This window comes from Oratosquilla oratoria, chromosome 17, assembly GCF_046742065.1.
Source record: "Oratosquilla oratoria isolate Oo_2021 chromosome 17, ASM4674206v1, whole genome shotgun sequence".
In the NCBI taxonomy this organism is placed as follows: Eukaryota; Metazoa; Arthropoda; class Malacostraca; order Stomatopoda; family Squillidae; genus Oratosquilla; species Oratosquilla oratoria.
Window position 1 is genome coordinate 11801917 of NC_134793.1, and position 22773 is coordinate 11824689.

A 22773-nucleotide genomic window follows, 5' to 3' on the forward strand; every position below is an offset into this window, starting at 1 on the left:
AGTGGTGTGTGCAAAAACAAAACATGAATTTAAAAATAGTTTAGATAAAATGAGATATGAAGACGGGACACCACGAGCATAGCTCCCCTTCCCGTAAAATACAACTAGGTAAAATACAAGGAAGAACCCACCAACTATAGGCCAGTATCACTAACAAGCACTATAGCCAAAATTTGTGAGAAAATCAAGAATAGATGGGTAAAATATCTGGAAGACAACAACATAATAAACCCAAGACAATTTGGGTTCAGACAAGGAAGATCATGCACCACAAACTTAATATGCTTCTACTCAAGACTAATAGACATAGTGCAAGAAAGAAATGGATGGGCTGATTGTGCCTTCCTAGACTTGCAAAAAGCTTTTGACAAAGTACCACACAGAAAATTACTAAAAAAAACTGGAACACACAGGAGGAATACAAGGGAACCTACTAAAATTGATGGAGGACTTCCTAACTGGTAGAAAGATGAGAGTAGTGCTCCAAGAAAAATATTTAGATTGGAAAGAGGTGATCAGTGGAGTACCGCAAGGATCTGTATTGACACCAATAATGTTTGCTACTTATGTGAATGACATGGACGAGGATGTGAAATGTTACATGAGCTTCTTTGCAGACGATGCCAAACTGTTAAGGAAAGTAGAAATTGATAAGGACTGTGAAGCATTGCAGGAAGACCTGAATAAGGTATGGGAACTGGAGTCAGAAATGGGAAGTGGACTTTAATACTAAGAAGTGTAGCATAATGGAGTTTGGAAAAAGCAAAAACAGAATATCAGGAAAATATACAATTGGAACCAAGGAGGTAAAGAAGGCAGGATCCGAAAAAGATTTGGGGGTAATTATCACAAACGACTTGTCCTATGATAAACAGATTAACAAAATTGTCGGGGAGGCTTACAACTTGCTAAGATCAATAAAAGTGGCATTTGCATACTTGGACGAAGACATGATAAAAAAAAATATTGGTTACATTGATAAGGCCTAGACTAGAGTATGCGGCAACATTGTGGTCACCCAGCACCAAAAGGAATATAAAGAAAATAGAAAGAATCCAGAGAGCAGCAACCAGGGAAAAAAATACCTTTTTTTTTCATAGCCATTTTTCATTTTTTCTAAATTTCACCAGCCATTTTTTATACTTCCAGAGCCATGCTTTTGCAGGTTTGATTTCTTTTAAACTATTGGAAGGCTAACTCATTACTCATGTGCATGATTTTTTTTTTTTTTTTTTTTTTTTTTAACAAAGCAGCCTTTAATTTTGGGGGGAGGGGGGTGGGTGAAACTAATTGGCAGACACAGCGCCTCTGTTTCCACTGGCAGTGGTTGGGGGTGGAAATGCACGACAAGCCTTGCAATACACCGTTAAGAGTACCATCACTGCCCTGATCCACTTCAAGCCAATCTAGGTTCCACGAGCGTATAGTAGATTCATGCTTTACTGATTTTCGTTTTCCTTGGCCCTTGCCCGTAGAGTCTGAATTAGGATTTGCTGGTCCAGAAGCGGTTCCTGCCGTCAAAACACTCTCCCTCGATTCTGAAAAGACTGAATCTATGGGTAAACCATCTTCACTCACTTCATTAGAAATCGCTCCATGATGTACTATCATCAAAAGTTTGGCATGGACGTGATGTACGAACATAGACCTAGCTAATGAATCATTTTTTATTTTTGTATTTTTCATTCTCCCTCCAAAGATCATTTATGAACTAAATATATAACTATCAAATGTTCATATTTATACTTAAATTTATTTCCTTTCAATTACTAACCAAACATTTGATTCAATTTTGTTTTCTCATAAATACGCGAACAAGGTTATAATGGGATTTCCCAGTTTCCCTCCTAGGCCTCGAGCGAGTTTGCATATGTACAGTGTACATATGCATGCGGTGATGTGGTATTGGGTATGGTGCATTGTACATGTAGTCAGCACATTGATTGGGCAGCTAGCTGCATGCAACCAATGAACTTCCCTGCATACAGGTACCATGCAATTCGCAACTAGCGACATTATGTAGCACGATAGTCATGTAGAGTCTAGTCAACATGTACTAGTATACGCGCACATGCAGCTGATACGAAGCTAGGCTAGGTAAGCCATTGAACTCTAGCAGCTATACCGCGTACACATACATACGTACATCAACAAATTAAAGTTGATTGATGCGTTGCGTTTATGATATCGATTGATAATGCAATGATTGATCACAGGTAAGTTGTGTTTGCTCTGATCCTTCATCAATGGTGATGGGATTCAGGGATTGCCAAATGATGGATAATGCATGAAAAACGTTGAATCTTGCCACGGGAGCGATTTTTTTGTGGGGGATCGCTCCCGCTATTGGATTTGCAAGGGCGACATTGGAACTTTCCCGAGCGAAATCGCATGTCGCTCCCGTGTATTTTTTTGCTGGTAGCAACAAAAATGGCACCTGCACTTGCAAACCTATCATATGAGGAGAGATTGGCTAAACTGGAGTTACCGACGCTGGAGCAAAGAAGAGAGGTGACCTACTGACCATCTACAGAATCATGAAAGGCACAGAGATACTGGGACAAGAGAAACACAAGAGGACATGGAAAGAAAATCAAAAAACATAGCTACAGAAGAGAACTGAAGAAAAACAGTTTTCCACATAGAGTAGTGGACACTTGGAACAAACTGGATAATGAAATAGTATACGCAAAAACCATTCATGAGTTTAAAAGCAAACTAGACACTGCGAGATACAAAGGCGGGACACCACGAGCATAGCTCCCCTTCTGCCAAAATACAACTAGGTAAATACATATATATATATACAAGCAAGGTTAAAGACAACAGCACTTTGTAGTTTTTTAACTTTTTTTCAACCATTCTCAATTTTTCTGATGATGGTTTTCCTTCAGGCAGATGAGCAAAATCTAATTTTTGCTCATTCACCTGAAGGAAAATCCATAAAAAAAAGTTAACTACAAAAATGCTGTCATCTTCAATTCTACATGTCTTAAAGAGAATCTGCTCCCTTTCTTTACACACAATTATATATATATATATATATATATATATATATATATATAAAACATACAGAAAAAAGAGAGGTGGGAGACACCTATTTGATATATTAAATTCAATATATTTACTACAATTTAATATAAGACTAATAAGATGGGTTTTGAATGTGTGTGTGCATATTTTTGTATGTGCATTTATACATATATATATATATATATATATGTGTGTGTGTGTGATATGGTTTAACGTCACAAACTCCTTCCATTGGAAGGCTAGGACGGTGCCCCTCATAGAGAACTTTGTAGCGTGGAATTTGATGAACCATGCCCTTAGTTCAACTTCACTTTGCCGCAAGTAACGATGCCCTAACCTGCTGAGCTATACACAAACACATTATTACTTAAGTAATAAAAAATCTAGCTTGTTTCACAAACTTTCTCAGCAAATAACAACCTATGGTTGCCAAACTGGCTCACTTTGTGAGCCTTTCTACAAGAATACCCAACTTCATATATCATAACAAGCAGTTCATATAAGTACATGTGTAACATATTGTTCACACTTACCAAAGTATTCAAAATTGAGAAAAAATAAATATCTTCTTGGCAATAATCTAATATTAAAAATTCAATGGGAGACTGTTCTTGTTCAGCAATTACCAAGTAAATCAAGGTATCACAATGGTACCAAGTTATGGAACCTTCATATGGATCACTGTACAATGGCAATCTCCCAAATAGAAGTCACAATCAGTGGTATATATTTACATATACGGCACAATTAAAGAATAATATAAATATAAAAAGGTCATCCTCATTGATGACCCTTGATCCACAAGGAGCTAAGATGTGTGGGAAACAATAGGTGGTGGATGGGATTGGAATGAATGGGAGTGGGTACCTGCCTTGGCTGGCTACCTCCTTTATTTGGGAGAAGTGCCCCTTGGTGCATATATGTATGTGCGTTCATGTGTGTGGATTGAATCTCAGATAATGAATGCCCCATTTAACCACTTCAGTACAAGTCAAATTCTCGCATTCAGCATCAGCTGCCATATGTATGCAGCATCACACTACTCACATTATAAAATATAAAGTCATACATACATACATATACCAAGGCTCTTTCTGAGTAATAATAAACACAGAAAACATGATCAAACCAGTTCACAGAATCCAGGGGTAACTCATGTACAACTATAAAAAATATATATAATCAAGACACTGATGCCGGCATCCTCATGCCTCATGACACCTATCTAGGCATTACTGTACCAAAGTGGTTAACAAACAAATTGGTTAATGAACAAGTTTGAGAAATTTTTGTCTCTCTTAATGAACGATATTTCAGGTATGAACAGCCTGTGGTAAATTTGCCATAATTATTTCAGTTAGTGACTATTTTGGTTTAAGAATGGAGTCGCAGAACAGATTACGTTAGTTATCCAAGGTTCCACTAGAAGGGCCACTCTACAGGCCCTTGGTTCCCTAGGCCCTCTGGGAGGGCAGTAACCTATGGTCACCAAACTGGCTCATTTTGTGAGCTTTTCTACCAAAGTGGTCCACTTTATATATTATTATAGGCAAAACCTGCTAGCATGTGCAGTATATTGTTAACACTTGTGAATGTATTCAGCACTGAGAGAATATCTTGAATGTTCATGGTACTGTTGCATGGTAACGTGTTGCCAGCCTGGAATGAGTGGTAGGGAGAGAGACATGGGAAGTTCACCACAGAATGATTCCCTTAAGCACACTTGGAATGAATACTTTTGTGTTCAGTGCAGACAGCTGGTAGTATTTCCATCAAAACATAGCACTTTAGTTTGCCGTGGATATGGTTCACTTGGGATGAGCACATTGAGACCATTGCTTTGGGGCACATTATCTTTCCATCCATTCAAAATCTCCTTCCATTCACTCCCATCTTTTTTCACTCTTTCTTCCCTACTCCATCTATACACCTCATGCTTGGTATTCCCCTCAGGTTCATTTTCCATCTGTTTTCTACACTACTTACCTTCCAAATTAATGCCTTCACTCTTGTATTATTTCCTTAGACAATGTGACAAGAAATACCTTATTCATCCAACATCTCAACCATTATCAATATTCTAAATACATGGTTATCAACAAGAAACCCTATCTTAGACAACTGATTGTCCCAATGAATGATGAACATAAACCTGAAGATCCTTGTACATCTAAACACAAACAAATCTATACAGTTAGGTAAAGCTACTTGATTTGGTTTAACATTGCAAATTCCCATATAAAGAGGCTAGGACAATGTCCCTTTCAGAGGACTTTGTAGTATGGAATGTAATTAACCATGCCCTTGGTCCAATTAGCTGGTGGCAGAGTTTGAAATGCTGTCACCTCAAGCAACACTCTAGTCTGCTTGACCAGCAAGCATCCAAAGCTACTTAATAATGATAAATATAAAAAGTATATTTAATAATAATAATAATGATAACAAATGTTGCCTCAAACATTACTGAGAGAAAACCAGGATCCCTACAGTCATCAGCAACAGTCCTTTGGCCCTCCCACATATTTCTTCAAAAAAGTCACTGCACAGTTGGTGTTGTACTGGTGTCGATCTATTTCTATGCTGCAGTACTGAGTACTGGAGTTGTTGATAAGTGTCACTGTGAAACATCCATTGGCAACACCAGGAGAGGCCAAGAGCTGACACTTGATCTTTAATCAGCTTCAGTCATCTTTCCCCCACATTTTTCTTACACAGGAAAAGGTAACAACGGGTGAGCAAGACTGCTCGGCCAGACAGTCTACAGAATAATAATAACAACAACAATTGGTGAATGCTCTCCATCCAAGGTCTCTTTCCCCCTTACAAAGGAGGTAGGTAGCCAAAGTCAAAGGCATAAATCCATTACCACCTATTTCATCCTCACATACTCTACTCCCATTCACCACCCCTCCCTCCCTCTTTTCTTGGCTCCTCCTGGATGTTGGGTTATCCCTGCATCTCACCCACTGCCCTGGGTCAGAAGCAATGCAGCAAGATACAGCACATCCACAGCAAGGCTGTTTAATTTAATCGGTGACAGCCCCTCTCCATCCCCTCGTGCAGAAAAACAGAAGATGGGGTGAAATCCCTTTGGGCTGCATCCAAATATCATTCACTCATACTCCCTCCCCCCATCCCCTACCAACTTCCATAAAAAAATTAACCCACATTAATACAACATTGATAACTCCAATATTTCTTCCTGAAGAATTTTATGGGAGAGCCTGAGGACCTATGATGACTACTGTGGGGATGCCAGTTTTTAGTCAGTGAAAATGAAGCAATAATTATCATTATTCAATTACTTCTTAAACCTTCCTGCATAAATAGGAATGAGTATAAGGAATATGTATGATAGGAGTGAAAGGGGTGAGGATTTTCCTCTTCCATGACACCCAGCCATCTTGCTTTGCAGATAATGGCTGATTACATAATTTTTTTTTTCTTTTTCTAATCTTTACTAATTTCAGCAACTGGTTTGTTATGGACCTGATACTGACATCTAATGAGGATATCACAGTCCCTGGACTACATTCTATGATAGTCAAACTACCCTGTCAAAACAGAAACCAGCTATAAGAGAAAACACATACAAACATATACCAGAAGCCCCTTTTCCTCCCTTTATAAGGGCAGTGGCTAACTATGGCATGCACCCATCCAACAGCCAATTGTTTCTCCTTTTATCTTAGCTCCTTGTAGATGACTGGCCATCCCTGTCAGCCACCCATTGTCTGAGGAAATAAATGCAATAATAACAAGGAAGAGTGAAGACACACCGAGTATGCAGTCATCATCCAACAAATCAGTCACTGTGATAGCCAATAACATACCCAATAGGTAAGAACATAGATAATTAAAAATTGCACATTTGCAATAACATACTTCAAACAGTTGAAGAAATGGACATTATACAATACAAACATATATGCATATATACTAAAACCCATACATTTTTATAATCATAGCACCTCATGGAGGTGGGGGGGGGGGCACCCCTCTATTTTGCTACACAGGCAATGCAGCAAAATACAACACTTTTATCTTAGCTCCTTGTAGATGGCTGGCCATCCCTGTCAGCCACCCACTGTCTGAGGAAATAAATGCAATAATAACAAGGAAGAGTGAAGACACACCGAGTATGCAGTCATCATCCAACAAATCAGTCACTGTGATAGTCAATAACATATCCAATAGGTAAGAACATGGATAATTAAAAATTGCACATTTGCAATAACATACTTCAAACAGTTGAAGAAATGGACATTATACAATACAAACATATATGCATATATACTAAAACACATACATTTTTATAATCATAGCACATAGCACCCCTCTACTTTGCTACACAGGCAATGCAGCAAAATACAACACTTCCATAATAGGGCCCAACTGCCAGAGCTGGTTTACCCCCACTGCTTCATTGTATGGTGAACCCCTCTCCCTAATTCATCCAAGAAACTTACAATGCATCAGATCCCCATCCATTTACGACCCTACACCTTTCATTTCTCTACTCTGAATACTCTCTTCCTTGCTCAACAGACATTCCTCTTGCATCTAATGCCCCCTTCATCCCATCCATCCACCATATTCTTGCTCTTTCCCTACAGTTCACTCCATCTACTTCCACTTTCCGCACTATTTTTGCTAGCCTTTCTTCATTCATTTTTTTCCATATGCCTACACCCTCTCAGCATTCTTTGATCTACCCTATCTGTCAGCTCTTTACACCCCTGTTCTCCACTTCATCTCCAAATTACTAACTCCATCCATCTTTGTTACACCTACCATACTCCAGAAACACTTCATCTCAAATATGTTTAGGCTCTTACTTTCTACCTCCTTCAAACTCCAAGTCTCAACTCCACACAGTACCATGAGCTCAATTACTCCCTCATACAATCTTCTCTTTGGATTCATCCCAAGATACCTATTTCTCATAACTACTTTTCATTCCCCCTCATATATTTGATTCACTTATTTAAACTCACCTCCTACCCACCACTATCATCACTGCTTGTACTTTCATCACCTTCCTTTAGCACACATTCATTTTCAACTTTCTCCTCTCATACAACCTCCAAAATTTTACCACCAACTCCCTCAATCTATCTTGAGTCAATTTCAAGTGCAGTGTCATCCACAAACAACAACTGGCTCACTTCCTACTTCCTTCCATTTTCATTCACCAACCCCAAAACCTTGCTTTGCACTCTCACATCTACCTCCTGTGCTACCCCATCCATATAAATACTGAACAACCACATTGACATTACACAATCCTGGCACAGTCCCATCTTCACCTAAAATCACTCACTCTCTTTCCTAAACTTCACACATTCTACAACTTATGATGGGACTGCTCAGCCCAACAGTCTAAGGAATGACAACTAATGTAAACAATTTTACCACCCTCAATAGATTTACCCCATCCCATTCATCCACAATACACTTAACAATGGCTCTCAGCCATATCTCTTCAAATCCATCACAGCCTTATCTTTTACCAAAAATGTCTTACATACCTGTCTGACCACAAAAACTTGATCTATGCACCCTCTTCTACTCCTAAACTCACAATGCTTTTCCCCAATTACTCTGTTACCCTTCTAAGCCTCTCATTCATCTCCCATACACCTTATCAACCACACTAACACAATACAAGATAAGAGATTCTCCTGAACAATCCTCATTCTTGATAACTTAAGAATAAGTTTCTAATACCATTGCTTCAAGTAATTACATAAACTTGATTGGTACCCAATATAACTTAACAACCTTGTTGCTCATATTATCACATGAACTTGGTAGTTGCAATATACAACCTTTTAATAATTGCTTAATGTCACAAACTCCCCCCTGTTGGAAGGCTAGGACAGTACCCCTCACAGAGGACTTTGTAGCATGGAATTTAATGAAACATGTCCTTGGTTCAACTTTGCCAGTGGCAGGGTTCAAACTGCCATCCCCTCAACCTTTGCCACAAGTAACAATGCCCTAACATTATATATATATAAAAGTCACACATCATATTTATGTATAGCTTTTCTTATAGCTTCTGCTAACTTCCAAGGGTGGTGATTTCTATACGCAATCTGAAAGAAAAAGAAAAATAACAATTAGGGGAGGATCAATTTGCATATTCCCATGTTTATCATAGAAAGTAACAAAATACGACAGTGAGGGGAATAGCAATTCCCCTCAATGTATCATTCTTCTGTGAAGAGGCAAAAGAGGGTCTGGAAAGAGGGCTTAGTAACATCATCAATATAATTCTTCAAATGATATTACTTACTTGATAAATTTCAAAACTGCTATAATCTGTACGAGGAGATGTGCAGTCACTACGAGAGCCCAGGCGGATTACTGCAGGAATACGACCTAGCTGGGCTTGTTTTCTAGTTCCTACGGCAGGCCATGCCATACCTATGCTGTAATTGGGAAATATGGCAGGGCAAAAACAAAAGGTTCTATTAGAATACTGATTATGAGTTTCTTGAATAAATTCTTCTACACAATACCAAGATATATGAATTACTGTTCAGTCTCCTTATGAATCCTTTGGCAGTGATCTCTTTTCACCTATTTTGATAAAGTCTTAGTGGGAGAGGGAACCCTTACTGAATTTGAGATTTAGTAAATATATCCTTATAATTCCTATACTAATTTTGCTGCTGAAGTAAAAGTCTAAAATAGTTGTTATATATCAAAGACCTGAACAATGGACATAATCACTACAGACACCATATGAGACCACATAGTGGAATGAGGTAAGTAATAATGTGCATGGGACTGAGCCAAGACCAAATCATCATTGTTTTGACTTTAAATGAGCATACTGACACTTAACCTATTCTACCTGCAGAGCAACAGGAAGAGGGCCAACTGCTGTCAATTTGCTCTGTTCAGATCTATTCGAATCACTGATGACTAAATTGATATTAAAGCCAATCATCTAGTACTTTACATGATGATAATGACTGATTCAACTGAACATCATGAACTCCCCTTGTCAGGTGGATAGGACTGTGCCCCTTACAGAGGACTCTGTAGGGAAGATTTTAATTAACCACACTCTTGGTCCAATTCATTCAAAATAAGGTTCGAACTGCCACCACCTCAACCTCAGCTGCATGTAGCAATGCCCTAAACTGTTTGGCCAGTGAGCATCCATGTCTTACATACTACAATATATTCCAGTGTTTAACATAACTGTAATGGAAGTGCAAATGGGCCTGGTAATGAGAAGAATGTAGAGGAAAGGGAGGCTTTTTAGATTTAAATTAGTGCATAGAGGGTTTAGGGAGAAATGTCAATGTAGTGGTATTGGGAGAACTCAATGCTAGAGTAGGAGATGAACCAATAGACGGAGTGGTTGGGAAGTATAGTGCCAGAAAAAAATCGTAGTGGAGAGTTGATGGTGGAGATATGTGTCTAGAGAGTTGATGATAGCAAACACAGTGTTTAACCCCTTCCATACGGTGCCGCACACGTAGGCGTCATGGACTTAGATCTCGGTGGCAGCAGCCAATGCCAGCCGTACGACGTGTCGTAATAATACTCGCATCATAAAATATAGTCACCGCTTATATCGATCGTTCTCTCTTCACCCGTGAATTTTGATAACCATAGAAAATGCGATTACAAAAGAATTAGAAAGAATGTCATTATGGAGGGGCGACTACAATAAATATAATCAAGACGCCGATATGGCAGCCTCGCGAATACACTCGCTCCCCATGACGCCTATGTGTGCAGCACCGTATGGAAGGGGTTAAGAAAAAAGTCAACCATAAGTACACATGGGAGAGGGTGGTAGATAGGGCTTTAATGGATTATGTAGTGGTAACCAGGAGACGAGTGGGAAGAGTTTTGGATGTACATGTCCTTAGGGGAGAGAGTGGGGGAATATCAGATAATTTTTTTATGAAAGATAAGTTGAGAATGGAGGATAGATTGAGAAAGAGGTAAATGACAGAATGTAGGGATGTGCTTGGAGGAAACTGCTTAAATGAGAAAGAAAAGAAGGAGTACAAGAAACTGAGAGATGACTGGGACAAAGGGAAGGATAGAGTAGAACTAGGAGTGGAGGAGGAATGGGGATGTTTCAAGGAGGGAATCACATGGTGTGAAAAGGTGGTGTGTGGAATGAGGAGGACAGGAGAAAATAGAAGGAAGGATAGTGAGTGGTGCAGATGGAGAGATGATATTGGAAGAGACAGCAGTAAGAGGAGGATGCTAAATGTGAAGGAAGACTGGGAGAGAAAGGTAGTTTCAGCGGGAAGCACTAAAAAAATGACAGTGATGAGTGAGGAAAATGGAAGAGAAATTAGAAAAGATGAGGTGAAAGCAGTTACCAAAATGATGACAGCAGGTAAGGCACCTGAGTTGGATGAATGTCAATGAGGAAAATGGAGGAGAAATAAGAAAAGATTAAGTGAAAGTAGTTATTAAAATGATGACAGCAGGTACGGCACCTGGGTTGGATGGGTATCATGTGGAGTGTCTAAAAAATGGGGGTAAAGTGATGGTGGACTAGCTGGTGAGGTAGTTTCAAATTTGCCTTAAAGAGGGTAGAGTGCTGGAGGACTGGAGGAGTGCCTTATAGTTCCACTTTACAAGGGAAAAGGGGACAAATGTGAGTGTAGTAGTTTCAGAGGGATCAGTTTGTTGAGTGTAGTTGGGAAGGCTTATGGAAGGGTTTTGATTGAGAGGATTAAGAGAGGAACAGAGGGAGTAATTGGTGAGGAACAGTGTGGGTTTAGGACAGATAGGGGTTGTGTGGATCAGATTTTTGTGGTAAGGCAGATATGTGGGAAAGCTTTAGGAAAAGGTAAGGATATTTTTGTGCCCTTATGGATTTAGAAAAGGCTTATGACAGGTTAGACAGGAAGGCACTGTGGGAGGTATTGCAGATATATGGGACAGGTGGAAAGCTGTTAAGAGCAGTCAAGAGTTTTTACAAAATTAATAGAGCCTGTGTTAGAATTAGAAATGGAGAAAGTGAGTGGTTTGAGATAAAGGTGGGACTTTGCCAGGAATGTGTCATGTTGCCATGGCTGTTTAATCTATTCATGGATGGGGTGATGTGAGAGGTAAATGGAAGAGTAATGGGCCAGGGATTGGAGATGGTTATAGAAAATAGAGAAAAATGGAAGATAAGCCAGTTATTGTTTGCTGATGACACTGCACTTGTAGCAGGATCAGAGGGATTAAGGAAGTTAGTGACAGAGTTTGGGAAGGTGTGCAAAAGAAGGAAGTTGAAGATAAATGTGGGTAAAAGTAAGGTAATGAGATGTACAAGGGGAGAGGAAAGCAGCATGCTGGAAGTGAGTATTAAGGGAGAGAGACTGGAGGAAATGGATAGTTTTAGATACTTGGGTGCAAATGTGGCAGAAGAGAGAGGAGTGGAGGTAGAATGTAGATTGAGAGAAGCGAGTAAATGCCTTGGGGGGGGGTTAAAAACTGTAATTAAAAATAGACATTTGGGAATGGATGGTAAGAGGAGATTGTATGGAGGGGTGATTGTGCCAACAGCACTGTATGGGGCAGAATATAAGGAAGAGTTTAAATGTGTTTGTGATGAAATGCCTGAGAAGTATGGTAGGGGTTACTAGGCTGAATAGAATGAGAAATAAGGAGGTGAGGAGGAGAGGAGTGGAAAGGGAGTTGAAAGACAGGGTTGATGAAAGCATATTGGGATAGTTTGGACACATGGAAAGAATGAGTGAATTGAGATTAGTAAAAGAGGAAGGCAGAGGTGGAGGAAGTGAACATGAGGGGGCAACCAAGGATGAGATGGATGGATGGGGTAAAAGGGACATTGGGAAAGAGGGGAATGTTTGTTGAGGAAGGCAGAGAGAAGACAGAAGTGAGTGGAGAATGCTTGTGTATGGATGATGCTGTGATGCATGGATGGGAGTAGATGGGAGATGGGGGGGGGGGCATGAGGGAGTATGTGTGAATGATATTTTGACACAGCCCAAAGGGATTTCTCCCTGTCTTCACATGGGAGAGAGTGGTGGATGGAAGGGTGGCAGATAGAGCATTAATATGGACTATATAGTGGTGACCAGGAGTATGGTAGGAAGAGTTCAGGATGTACATGTTCTAAGGGGAGAGAGCAGGGGAATATCAGATAATTTTCTGGTGGAAGGTAAAATGAGAGTGGAGAACAGATGGAGAAAGAGGAAAAGGACAGAAGGTAGAGAGGTACTTAGAGTGAACTGCTTAAATGAGGAAAAAAGGAGAGTGAGTTTAAGAAGAAACTGAAAGAGGAGTGGGAGGGAGTAAAGGACAGAGTAGAACTAGGAGTGGAGGAGGAATGGGGATGGTTCAAGGAGGGAGTCATAAGGTGTACAAAGATGGTGTGTGGAACAAGGAGGGCGGGAGGAAAAAGAAGGAAGGGTACTGAGTGGTGGGATGAGGAAGCAAAGAAATGTGTAGAAGAAAAGAAGCAGGCATTCATAGATTGGCTCCAAATTAGGATGAGGGAATCGTATGAGAGGTACAAATTAAAGAGAAAGGAAGTTAAGCATAAGATAAGAGGAGAGCAGATGTGAAATGGGGTAAGAGTATGACAGAAAATTTTGAAAGCAATAAAAAGATGTTTTGGAAGGAAATTAAAAAAGAAAAAGGAGGCAAATCAAGTAGAGAGGAAAAGGTAAAAGGTGCAGATGGAGAGATGATAATGGAAGAGAAGGCAGTGAGAGGAAGGTGGGCAGAGTATTTTAGGGAGTTGCTAAATGTGAAGAAGGATAGGGAGGGAAAGGTAGATGCAGTGGGAAGCGCTAAGAAAATGAGAGTGATGAGTGAGGAAAATGGAGGAGAAATAGGGAAGGATAAAGTGAAAGCAGCTGTTAAGATGATGAGAGCAGGTAAGGCACCTGGTCTGGAAAGACCATGCAGAATGTCTGAAAAAAGGAGGTACAGTGATGGTGGACTGGCTGGTGAGGTTGTCTAATGTTTGTTTGAGAGAGGGTGGAGTGCCAGAGGACTGGAGGAGTGCCTGTATAGTTCCGCTTTACAAGGGAAAGGGGGACAAGTGTGAGTGTAGTAGTTTCAGACGGATCAGCTTGTTGAGTGTAGTTGGGAAGGCGTATGGGAGGGTCTTGATTGAGAGGATTAGGAGAGGAACAGAGGGAGTACTTGGTGAGGAACAGTGCGGGTTTAGGACAGGTAGGGGTTGTGTAGATCAGATCTTTGTGGTAAGACAGATATGTGAGAAAGCTCTAGGAAAAGGTAAGCATGTTTTTTGGGCTTTTATGGATTTGGAAAAGGCTTATGACAGGGTAGATAGGAAGGCACTGTGGGAGGTACTGCCGATATATGGGATAGGAGGAAAGCTGTTAAGAGCAGTCAAGAGTTTTTTACGAGAGTAGTAGAGCTTGTGTTAGGATTAGAAATGGAAAGAGTGAATGGTTTGAGGTAAAGGTGGAACTTCGTCAGGGATGTGTTATGTTACCCTGGCTGTTCAATCATTACATGGATGGGGTGGTGCAAGAGGTGAATGCAAGGGTAGTGGGTCAGGGGTTGGAGATGATTAAAGAAAATGGAAAAAAAGTGGGAGGTGAGCCAGTTGTTGTTTGCTGACGACACTGCGCTTGTAGCAGGATCAGAGGAGGGATTGAGGAAGTTAGTGACAGAGTTTGAGAAGGTGTGTGAAAGAAGGAAGCTGAAGATTAATGTGGGTAAAAGTAAGGTGATGAGATGTACAAGGGGAGAGAGTGACAGCAGGCTGGAGGTGAGCATTAAGGGTGAAAGACTGGAGGAAGTGGATAGTTTTAGATATTTGGGTGCGAATGTGGCAGGAAAGGGAGGAAAGGAGGTGGAGGTAGAATGTAGATTGAGAGAAGCGAGTAAATGCCTTGGTGGATTGAAAAGTGTAATGAGAAATAGACATCTGGGAATGGATGCTAAGAGGAGGTTATATGAAGGAGTGATTGTGCCAACAGCATTGTACGGGGCAGAAACATGGAACATGAGAGAGGAAGAGAGGAGTTTGAATGTGTTTGAGATGAAATGTCTGAGAAGTATGATAGGGGTTACTAGGCTAGATAGAGTAAGAAATGAGGAGGTGAGGAGGAGAACAGGGGTGGAAAGGGAACTGGGAGATAGAGTTGATGAAAGGGTATTAGGATGGTTTGGCCACATGGAAAGAATGAGTGAAGAAAGATTAGTAAAAGAAGTATGGAAGGCAGAGGTGGAAGGAGTGAATATGAGGGGGCGTCCTAGGATGAGATGGATGGATGGGGTGAAAGGGGCATTACAAAAGAGAGGAATGTCTGTGGAGGAAGGACGGGAGACGACAGAAGATAGGGGTGGATGGAGAGGGGTTGTGTATAGATGATGCTATGATGCATGAGGGGGAGTGGGTGGGGGGTGGGGAGGTATGTGTAAGAAGAAAATTGACACAGCCCGAAGGGATTTCTCCCTGTCTTCTCCTTTTCTGCATGAGGGGATGGAGAGTGGGGGTCGCCGAATTTATGAAGTGGCCTTGCTGTGGATGCGCTGTGTCTTACAACACTGCTTCTGATCCAGGGCAGTGGACAGGATGCAGGGATGACCCATCATCCAAGAGGTGCCAAGATAAGAGGGAGGGAGGAGGGTGGAGGGGAGTGGAATATATAGGAAATGAAATGGGTGGGAGTGGTTTCTATGCCTTTTTCTTTGTGGCTACCCCCCATGTAGGGGGGGAAAAGCCTTTGGTATATGTATGTATGTTCTCTTTTTCTGCATGTGGGGACAGAAAGGGTCACTGATTGAATGAAGCAGCCTTGCTTATGCATGTGCTGTGTCTTGTTGCATTGCTTCTGACACAGGGCAGTGGGTGAGATGCAGGTATGACCCATCATCCAGAAGGAGCCAAGAAAAGAGGGAGGTAGGGGTAGTGAATGGGGGTGGAATATGTGGGGATGAAATGGGTGGGAGTGGATTTATGCCTTTGAGTTTGGCTATCTCCTTTGTAAGGGGGAAAAAACCCTTGGTATATGTATGTGTGAGATATTTATAGAGCTAAGAAAAGTGGGAGGTAGGGGTGGTGAATGGGAGTGGAGTATGTGGAGATGAAATGGGTGGGAGTGGATTCATGCCTTTGACTTTGGCAACCTCCCTTGTAAGGGGGAAAAATCCCTTTGTATATGTATGTGTGTAATGGAAGATGTTAGTAATTAATAAGAATATTGATTACACACCTGTAGCACAACTGTGTGAACGAATCATGATAGGCCTTGATGGTATAGAACAAAAGGCGGTACAAATCCAAGCCAGGATTTGGGCTTAGAAGAATTACCTCCAGGTCTGTCTTGCCATTCTATTCCAGGATTGTGGAGAAAAAATAAAATATAATAAATATATAATCAAGTATATACATGAACATACACACACATATATACATGGACAAAACTGACAAGAGAAGATCTCTTGGTTTGGGACACAAGATAGCCTATGATCCACAAGAAGCTAAGATAATAGGGAAACAAAAGGGTGTTCAATGGGTGGAGGGTGGGTATATGCTTTGGCTGGCTACCTCCTTAATAAGGGGGAACAAGGTGGGCAGAGTATTTTAGGGGGTTGCTAAATGTGAAGGAGGATAGGGAGGGAAAGGTAGTTGCAGTGGGCAGCACTAAGAAAATGAGAGTGATGAGTGAGGAAAATGGAGGAGAAATAGGGAAGGATGAAGTGAAAGCAGCTGTTAAGATGATGAGAGCAGGTAAGGCACCTGGGTTGGATGGATGCCATGCAGAATGTCTGAAGGAAGGAGGTACAGTTATCGTTGACTCGCTGGTGAGGTTATTTAATGTTTGTTTAAAAGAGGGTAGAGTGCCAGAGGACTGGAGGAGTGCCTGTATCGTTCCGCTTTACAAGGGAAAGGGGGACAAGTGTGAGTGTAGTAGTTTCAGAGGGATCAGTTTGTTGAGTGTAGTTGGGAAGGCTTATGGGAGGGTCTTGATTGAGAGGATTAGGAGAGGAACAGAGGGAGTAATTGGTGAGGAACAGTGTGGTTTTAGGACAGGTAGGGGTTGTGTAGATCAGACTTTTGTGGTAAGACAGATATGTGAGAAAGCTATAGGAAAAGGTAAGGATGTTTTTTGGGCTTTTATGGATTTGGAAAAGGCTTATGACAGGGTAGACAGGAAGGCACTGTAGGAGGTTTTGCAGATATATTGGATAGGAGGAAAGCTGTTAAGAGCAGTCAAGAGTTTTTATGAGAGTAGTAGAGCTTGTGTTAGGATTAGAAATGGAGAGAGTGAATGGTTTGAGGTAAAGGTGGGACTTCGTCAGGGATGTGTTATGTCGCCCTGGCTGTTCAATCTATACATGGATGGGGTGGTGCGAGAGGTGAATGCAAGGGTGGTGGGTCAGGGATTGGAGATGATTAACCCGTTGCGGCCGATCGCGGTAAAATAAAATGTCACGCCAGAGACGACGGGGTAGGTGAAAATTTTTTTTTCTCTGTTTATGGGCTAAATCAACTCATTTGGGTCTAAATAGTAAGAAAAACATCAATAGAGGCAGCAACAGGTTGAGGGAGTGCCACAGGCGAGACAATGGCCGCCATGTTGCCAGGCTCGATTGGTGGCGGAGAAGACACACGCGATCTTCTTCCGTATGCCTCCGCCGTACTGACGGACGTTGACGGTTCCTCTTCTCCTCCTTCCTCTCCTCCTTCCTCGTCAGAGGAAAAATTAACGTGGATGCCAGGGAACAAGGATGCATCCTCCTCCATTTCTTCCCTGAACAATGTCTGTGCGTGCGCGGTGGGTCGGTAATTATCGTCCACAGAATCACTATCACCAGAACCACTAGTGTCACTGTCACTTAGTAGGGCACTTTCATCTAAAACAGCCCGAATTTTGGCTGATGTGTCCAAAATAGCACGTGATTTCCGCGGCATTTTCGCTAATGGGGTCGAGCGAGTACGCACAAAATAGAGGTCAGGGGTCAACTGGTGAGGGTGCGTGGGTCGCGCCGTGGGTGGTCGGGGTGCGCGCGCAGACACTGTGCGTGGGTATAACACATGCCAATGTGCCATACTATTCATATTTTACCCAAACAAGTCATAACTCTTGCTAATTTCGTATTTTAAAACGTGACGGATTATTACGTCAATCGTCGCTCGTTCGGCTTTTTATTCTGAGGCGCGGAAAATACATCCTCCATGTTTACCGTAAAATTGAACCAGTTTAGGAAACTGGCAACTCAATCAGGCTCCTTCCCTGGGAAGATCCATCACTCCTCTATCACGTGACACCCGGTAGAAGCTCAGGGGGCGGGTATTTCAAAAGTTACATAGCAACAAATGAAAGCCACTTACGCGACGGATCATTACGTCGATCGTCACAGCGGTAACCTTTTAGGTGGCGTAATATTACGTCGGTCGTACACAACGGGTTAAAGAAAATGGAGAAAAGTGGGAGGTGAGCCAGCTGTTGTTTGCGGACGACACTGCGCTTGTAGCAGGATCTGAGGAGGGATTGAGGAAGTTAGTGACAGAGTTTGAGAAGGTGTGTGAAAGAAGGAAGCTGAAGATAAATGTGGGCAAAAGTAAGGTGATGAGATGTACAAGGGGAGAGAGTGACGGTAGGCTGGAAGTGAGCATTAAGGGAGAGAGACTGGAGGATGTGGATAGTTTTAGATACTTGGGTGCAAATGTGGCAGAAAAGGGAGGAGTGGAGGTGGAGGTAGAATGTAGATTGAGAGAAGCGAGTAAATGCCTTGGTGGATTAAAAAGTGTAATGAGAAATAGTAGACAGCTGGGAATGGATGCTAAGAGGAGGTTATACGAAGGAGTGATTGTGCCGACAGCACTGTACAGGGCAGAAACATGGAATGTGAGAGAGAAAGAGAGAAGGAGTTTGAATGTGTTTGAGATGAAATGTCAGAAGTATGATAAGGGTTACTAGGCTGGATAGAGTGAGAAATGAAGAGGTGAAGAAGAGAACAGGGAAGGATAGGGAGTTGGGAGATAGGGTTGATGAAAGAGTATTGGGATGGTTTGGACACATGGAAAGAATGAGTGAAGAAAGATTAGTAAAAGAAGTGTGGAAGGCAGAGGTGGAAGGAGTGAATATGAGGGGGCATCCTAGGATGAGATGGATGGATGGGATGAAAGGGAAGAATGTCTGTTGAGGAAGGACGGGAGAGAACAGAAGATAGGGGTGAATGGAGAAGGGTTGTGTATGAATGATGCTGTGATGCATTAGGGAGAGTGGATGGGGGATGGGAGGTGAGGAAGTATGAGAAATAATTTGATGCAGCCCAAAGGGACTTCTACCCGTCTTCTCCTTTTCTGCAAGAGGGAACAGAGAGGGGGGTTGCCAAATTAATGAAGCAGCCTTGCTGTGGATGTGTTGTGTGTTGCAACACTGCTTCTGATCCAGGGCAATGGACAGGATGCAGGGATGACCCATCATCCAGGAGGTGCCAAGATGAGAGGGAGGGAGGAGGGTGGAGGGGATTGGTATATGTAGGGGATGGAATGGGTGGGAGTGGTTTCTATGCCTTTTTCTTTTTGGCTACCCCCATGTATGATGTACTTACTAGAAAGTTCTAAGCTGAACAAAACTATGTGGTATTATACAGATCAATACCTTTTTCAATAAGATAAACCCTATGACTCCAACTCTTTAGCAACCTATGGTGGGAGACAAGAGTACAACAGTGTTCCCTATTTATCATAAATAGGTGGAACATGAGCCATAATTTTGACTCAGCCAATTCCCTTCTCATAAGGTGTGGAAAATGCCTTTGCATGTGTATCAATTAATCAATCCATTGCTCTTGTTCTCTCTTGCATGCATGTAGCAAATAACCATACTACAATTTTTCCAAAACAAAAAAAGTCTTTAAGTAGCCATAATTGGTCATTTGCCCAACAAAAGGTTAACAAACTATAGATGGCAACCATCAACTAACCAAAGTGGCTAAAGCAACAGCCTCCCCATAAGGAACTGCCAATCCTATGGCAGTGTACAGTTCCACCAGAGTGCTGAAATAATTCTTCCGAGTGCTGTGATAGAAGTGCTGACCAGCTTGACGAAACAATTCCATGAACCCATAGTAATGATCAGGTGACATCATCATTTGCACGTGCGGATGAATCTGCGAAGCTCCTGCATGCTGTAATGTATCCCATGCCAAATTGGGATATCTGAAGAGTTGAGAAAATAATATTAAAATCTTGTCATATCCCCAAAGCTACTTCAAATTAAAGGTGTTCCAGTTGTGTAATGAACAAAATAGACAACATGAAAACATTCAGTGGTTTGTAAGTTACATACTGAGGGCTGTGTTTGCATGATATACACTTACATATAATCTCTGTCGTTTTCCCACACTTTTAAGATCCAGGGCATACAGTCGCCCAAAAAGCTGGTGAAAAAGTCACGTGTGAAATTGGTTGGGTGATGCTGCCCTCGAGTAACAATCATCCCATGCCAACGCTCAATCTTGAATGTATTGGAGACCCGTGCAGAGTATTGCGTTTCATGTCTGATGGGAGAGTGAAAACAACAACAAAAAAATAAATAAATAAATAAAATAAGATAAATATAGTTTTGAATTTGTGTATCAATTACTCTATACTTATACAAAGACTATCTCTAACAAGAGGGATGACCTAGTCTAGACATACTTTTTAACCTGACTAAAGATCAGAGAAAAATCCAAAAAGTTGGGGGTCTTCTTGCCTATGTAGTGAAAAGTTCTTTTTATGCTGCTCATCAATAGCCTGTATGTCTCACCCACAATTTTACCGACATCTTCATCATGTGACCAACAACTTTTGGTTTTGAATGGCTTGGAAAGATTAGGGGTTACTAGGCTGTGTAGAGTGAGAAATGAGGAAGTGAGGAGGAAAGCAGAGGTAGAAAGGGCGTTGAAATAGAGTTGATGAAAGAGTATTGGAATGGCTTGGACAAATGAAAAGAATGAGTGAAGAAAGATTAGTAAAAGAGGAAGGCTGAGGTGGAAAAAGTGAACATGAGGGGGCAACCAAGGATGAGATGGATGGATGGGGTAAAAGGGGAATTGGGAAAGAGGGTGATGTCTGTTGAGGAATGAAGGGAGAAGATAGAAGACAGGAGAGAGTGAAGAATGCTTGCGTATGGATGATGCTGTGATGCATGGAAGGGAGTGGGTGGAGGATGGGGGTGAGGGAGTATGTGTGAATGATATTTTGAAGCAGCCCAGAGGGATTTCTCCCTTTTTCTTTTTCTTCATGAGACAGAGGGGGTGGTTGCTGATTAAATGAGGCAGCCTTGCTATAGATGTGCTGTGCCTTGCTGCATTGCTTCTGACCCAGAGCAGTGGGCGAGATGCAGGGATGACCCATCATCCAGGAGCCAAGAAAAGAGGGAGGGGTGGTGAATGGGACTAGAGTATGTGGGGATGAAATGGGTGGGAGTGGATTAATGCCTTTAACTTTGGCTACCTCCCTTGTAAGGGGAAAAAAGCCCTTGGTATATGTATGTAGAAAGTTTTCCACTTCTATTTTTTTTTTTAGTACTCATGAATTCTTTCCATTCTAATTCTTAGAATAAAAGGAGAAATTTGTCTTCCCAAAAGTGTATTAGCTTGTATGTATGATTCACTTCTCAGTTCTTTATCTTCTACAAACTAGAATACAAGTGCTACATGACCATATCCAATGGAATATATGTAGTTCCTTAGTCATTAACCATTCTTGATGGCATCTTTTCCTTTTGCTCGTTTCATTTTGTTTACCCACTGGGTCACTGTGTTGTCCATTGAAAAAGGTTAGTAACTCCAGGCATTTTCATGATCAAATCCTACCAATTTACCTCCTTGCAATTACTCTTCCAGAAGGATTATTTTATCACTTGCTTCTATCATTTTCCTCAGGATGAAGGATGCATCCAACAACATTACTTCCACCTATGGTGTTGTACAAACACTGTTGAAAGAGTACTTAGTTGTTCTTACTTGCTAGGTATTTATTGAGTACTAGTTTTGACTAAAAGGCTGCACATTAACCACTTCAATACGGGACTTAAATCTCGCGGGCAGCAACCAATGCCAGACGTATGACGTAACGAAATAATATTCGCATCATAAAATATAGTCGCCGCTTATATCGATCGTTCTCTCTTTCACCCGCGAATTTTGAAAACCACAGAGAATGGGATTCAGGGCGCATTTGGAAGAATGTAAAAACACAGGGGCGACTACAATAAATATAATCAAGACGCCGATATGGCAGCGTCGCGAATCCACTTGCTCCTCATGACGCCTACGTGTGCGGCACCGTATGGAAGGGGTTAATAATAAAATAAGTAATAACAGCATAACCACATAATCTTTCAAATCATTACATTGGCAACTCCCCAGAAGAAATAAATCCAAACCAAAAACTACCTTCCAAATTCATCAACAGCAGTCTGTCTGTCGTATTTACAAAAGTCACAATCCTTTGCAGATTCTTCAGCCAGTTGATCAACCCACTGGAACATGTTGACTTTTTGTGTAGGCATGGGTCGTGCAGCTCTGACTGGGTTGTATACAGTATGTTCTGCAGTTAGAGGACTGTACACATGAACCAAATGCTGAAAAAAAAGGAAATCACATTAAAACTATTATTTTGAAAATATAAATTCATACAAGTGAAAACTTCAAGAGTACAAAATCTTGCCTATAAATCTGACCTTATGTTTCAAGATATAAAAGATTTATGTTTTCATATGTCAAGATCACTCAGACAACTGAAAATAGTTT

At 41.3% G+C, this 22773-nt stretch overlaps 1 protein-coding gene across 5 annotated transcripts in view; it reads right to left on the reverse strand.

Annotated features, from left to right (window-relative positions):
* Positions 1-1281: 1281 nt before the first annotated feature.
* Positions 1282-22773, reverse strand: part of LOC143034417 (uncharacterized) — a 97467-nt gene continuing 75975 nt past the window's right edge. For all 5 annotated transcript variants that reach the window (XM_076200433.1, XM_076200436.1, XM_076200434.1 and 2 more), the window contains exons 4-9: positions 22417-22604; positions 20353-20532; positions 19957-20191; positions 16233-16351; positions 9335-9470; positions 1282-9134 (exon numbers count right to left, since the gene is read on the reverse strand). In XM_076200433.1, coding sequence (XP_076056548.1) covers positions 9060-9134; positions 9335-9470; positions 16233-16351; positions 19957-20191; positions 20353-20532; positions 22417-22604 — 933 coding nt within the window. In that variant the 3' untranslated portion in view covers positions 1282-9059. The remainder of the gene's footprint in view (positions 9135-9334; positions 9471-16232; positions 16352-19956; positions 20192-20352; positions 20533-22416; positions 22605-22773) is intronic.